The sequence below is a fragment of the Sinocyclocheilus anshuiensis genome, unplaced genomic scaffold (assembly GCF_001515605.1).
Source record: "Sinocyclocheilus anshuiensis isolate Anshui unplaced genomic scaffold, SAMN03320099.WGS_v1.1 scaffold2041, whole genome shotgun sequence".
NCBI classification, from domain to species: domain Eukaryota; kingdom Metazoa; phylum Chordata; class Actinopteri; order Cypriniformes; family Cyprinidae; genus Sinocyclocheilus; species Sinocyclocheilus anshuiensis.
In genome coordinates this window covers 679,733-683,191 of record NW_015541069.1, presented here as the reverse complement: position 1 = coordinate 683,191, position 3,459 = coordinate 679,733, and the positions used below count along the sequence as shown (strand labels likewise).

Here is a 3,459-nt window from a genome sequence, read left to right as displayed (position 1 = left end):
TGAAGGAGACAACGAGGGAGATTGACGATGGAGATCAGGTAAGTACTTCAGGTAAGTTAAACACACAGTTTGCCTGTTTGTAAAGCTGCTTTGTCACAATTGCATATTGCATAAAGCACTATAAAAAGTATTGTGCGTATAGGGAGGATCGGCTCTGTACATATATATATATATATAACTATTACTATAACTATTTTAAACTGAGATTGAGAAGCACACACAAGAAAAATATATTTGTTAGAGGTAGAACTACGTTGTACATTTATTTGAATTCATATTTCAAACATATACAGCGCAGTCGGCAAAGCCTTCCAAACCTTCAAATCGATCCTGTGATCAATACCTAAAAATATAGTAAATATTATAAGATGACAAAAAGCTTCTGTCACGAAAACAAATTCCTCGTATGTGTAAACATACCTGGCAATAAAGCTCATAAAGCTCATTCTGATTCTGATATATAGGCTAATAAACATTATAATATGATTAAAAAAAGGGCTATTAGTTCACCAGCATCAGTGTGAAAAATGTTAGAACCTGCCTGTATAAGAAACACAGGGGGAACAGAATCCGATGGTGAGTCTGTTTGTCTAAAACTGTAATTCCTACAAGTTCAATCATCAATATCCAGATACAACTCAAATTTGAATTTGATTATCATTTAAGTGAATTTTTTCATAAAAATATATTAAGCAAGCTAATGTACCACATATCCTCAAAAGCATAAAAGGCCTATGGCGCAGTCGGCAAAGCCTTCCAAACCTTCAAATCGATCCTGTGATCAATACCAGTAAATATAGTAAATATTATAAGATGACAAAAAGATAAGCGGAAACAGTGTGCGGGAACAGTAGAACGAGCACACAGAGGACACCGAGGAAACATCACTGTTGTGTTTTGATTGTAGACAGTCACAGCCGTGACGTTATTTCCAAACAGTTTGGGAGGTCATGAAACATGCACATTAAAATTAAAATAAAATAAATTAAAATACATACATTCATTATCCCATCCATGAAAAAAAAACAGTTCTCCCCCTCCGCTTTTACCTGGCTACCGTGGTCCAGGATTGGTACAGTGACAAAATGGTCTCTTATTATTGGGTCGAACTCAATAAATGGGTGATCGCACTTTGCCGTGCATAACTGAAAAACTGCAGCAGCAGTTTGTTTGTGTGCACTTAGGAAATGGCTGTTTTGAATACACGTGGAAGTTGTAAGTGTTACATTTGGCTCGTTTTGAGTGTCCAAATAAGCACACTCCACAAACGTGATTTATTAAACAAAATCTGTTTTATTGTAAGAGGGGTTACAAAGAAACACCTGTTGTACACCCATTTAATAAACAAACAAACAAAAATATTCAAATACCAAAACAAGACATAATTTACACAGGTATTGTATAGGGTTCAGTGGTTTAGTCGATAGCAGGGTAGGGGTGAACACGAAGACTTACTCTGTATATTAATTCTTTTTTTGCAAACAGAACTTTCATATGAGGCTATGTTTACAATAATTCCAATAACCTCACCATTACTTTTCCTTTATGAATCTTGAACGTTATACAAGCTGATAACTGGTGAACACTTAAACCAAAGATTGAAGATTGGTCCTGCCTTAACTTTTGTTTCATTTCAATCTTTTAGAGGATAACAATCAACAATTCAAGATTCTTATGCTGACTGAATGCCAATATAGTTATAGGGTACAGGAAACACGACGAAAGGTGCATATAAATTAACACTTAGTAGTACTGTAAAGGTACCAGAAACGTGCCACTTGACTTCAGAACTGATGAATGCACGAGTTGTGGGAGAGAGAAAACAGAGAGCATGGGTACTTAGATTTGTCACAGACAGACTAGAAAGAGATAAAAAAAAATCTCTGAGCCTCCCCACTAGATATTTTTTATGCAGTCGTGCATTTTAAATGCTGAGTTTTTATCATGTACCATTAAACCTCTCACCCTAATTGAGAAGTTAAAGGATACAGTATTCTTGAGGCTAATTCACAGCCTATGGAAGAGGCTCTAATGCAAAACTACCACACACAAACATTCAACTCTCTCCACTGTAATTGTATGGGATATACAGAAAGAATAATTTGTTATTTTTTTTAACTGGATAGCACCAAGCCAAACTCAAAATCTTCCCTCCATCGGCATTGTAGCCTATTATATAGATGTTACTGGAGTGTCTGTCTTTGGTGTGCTTATGATGTACAGGCACAGTGTGTAATGTTAAACACTTCACTATGAGTCTATTGGTTTACTGTCAGATTGACGTGCACAGAAGTGGTACACACACAACTGTGTATGGGCTGTAGCTTTGAATGGGAAGGGAGGGGGTGAAAACATTTTTTTGTACTTGTTCTCCATGAATAGGAGAGTGTAAAGAGCAGGCTGGGCTCCTGGCAGTGGCTTTGGTAGATGAAGGGGATGAGATTATGCAGGAGAAACAAGGGGCGAATGGTCAGCAGAGGAGGGTTGGTTGGTTGGTTCAAGCCGGAGTGCACTGGTTTACGATCGCTTTCTCCTTCCCTCAAAATTCCTGAAGTTGGCGGGCCTGATCTTCATCTCTGCAAACTCGATGGAATGCTCATGACCCTTCCAGTGGAACCAGTTTACACCCTGGAGATAAAACCATTTTAAATCTAAATCTGTGACTACTGTGTATTATTAGACAGGTGATAAAGCACATATGAAATTTGTACCTTGCTATGACTGTTGTCTCCGTATCGGCCCATTATATTCACTCGATGACAGTTTTTGTACCAGAAAGCTCCCTTATAAGACAGAGCACAGTTGGTGACAGCTATATCGTGGTCATTATCGTAGGTTGAGAATGGACGGCCGTGGTGATACGTCATTGAGTCACCTTTAAAAGAGCATTACAAAATTATTACAAAATCAGTCAGATTTTAAAACTAGCAATGATCAATTTACTTTTCAGCATAATATAATATATAATACATACATGTATTATACACTACTGTTCAAAAGTTTGGACTCAGTAAGATATATTTTGTAAAGAAATTAATATTTTTATTCAGCAAGGGCACATTAAATTAATAATAAAAAATATATTTCAAACAAAAACTGTTCATTTGAACCTCCTATTTATCAAGGGATCCTGAAAAAAAAAAAAAAACACAATTTCAACAAAAATATTAAGCAGCACACCTGTTATATTAGAATGATTTCTGAAGACTGGAGTAATGGCTATTAAAAACACAGCTTTGACACAAATTATTGTGTCAATTTTTGACAAATTACATTTTGAAATATATTTACATAGAATACAGTTATTCTAAATTGTAATAATATTTCACAAAATTGTTTTTGTTGTTGTTTTTACTGTATTTTTTATAATCAAACTATCTTACAAAACCCAAACTTAACATTAGTACAACAAATATATCACACAAAAATGTAATTAATTCATTTATATATATATATATT

The 3,459-nt window shown here is 35.2% G+C and overlaps 1 protein-coding gene across 2 annotated transcripts in view; it reads right to left on the bottom strand.

Moving 5' to 3' along the window:
• Window positions 1-1,317: 1,317 nt before the first annotated feature.
• The window catches only part of LOC107690680 (tenascin-like), a 37,370-nt gene continuing 35,228 nt past the window's right edge, over window positions 1,318-3,459 (bottom strand). For both annotated transcript variants that reach the window (XM_016489071.1, XM_016489072.1), the window contains 2 exons: window positions 2,712-2,875; window positions 1,318-2,628 (listed from right to left, as the gene is read on the bottom strand). In XM_016489071.1, coding sequence (XP_016344557.1) covers window positions 2,518-2,628; window positions 2,712-2,875 — 275 coding nt within the window. In that variant the 3' untranslated portion in view covers window positions 1,318-2,517. The remainder of the gene's footprint in view (window positions 2,629-2,711; window positions 2,876-3,459) is intronic.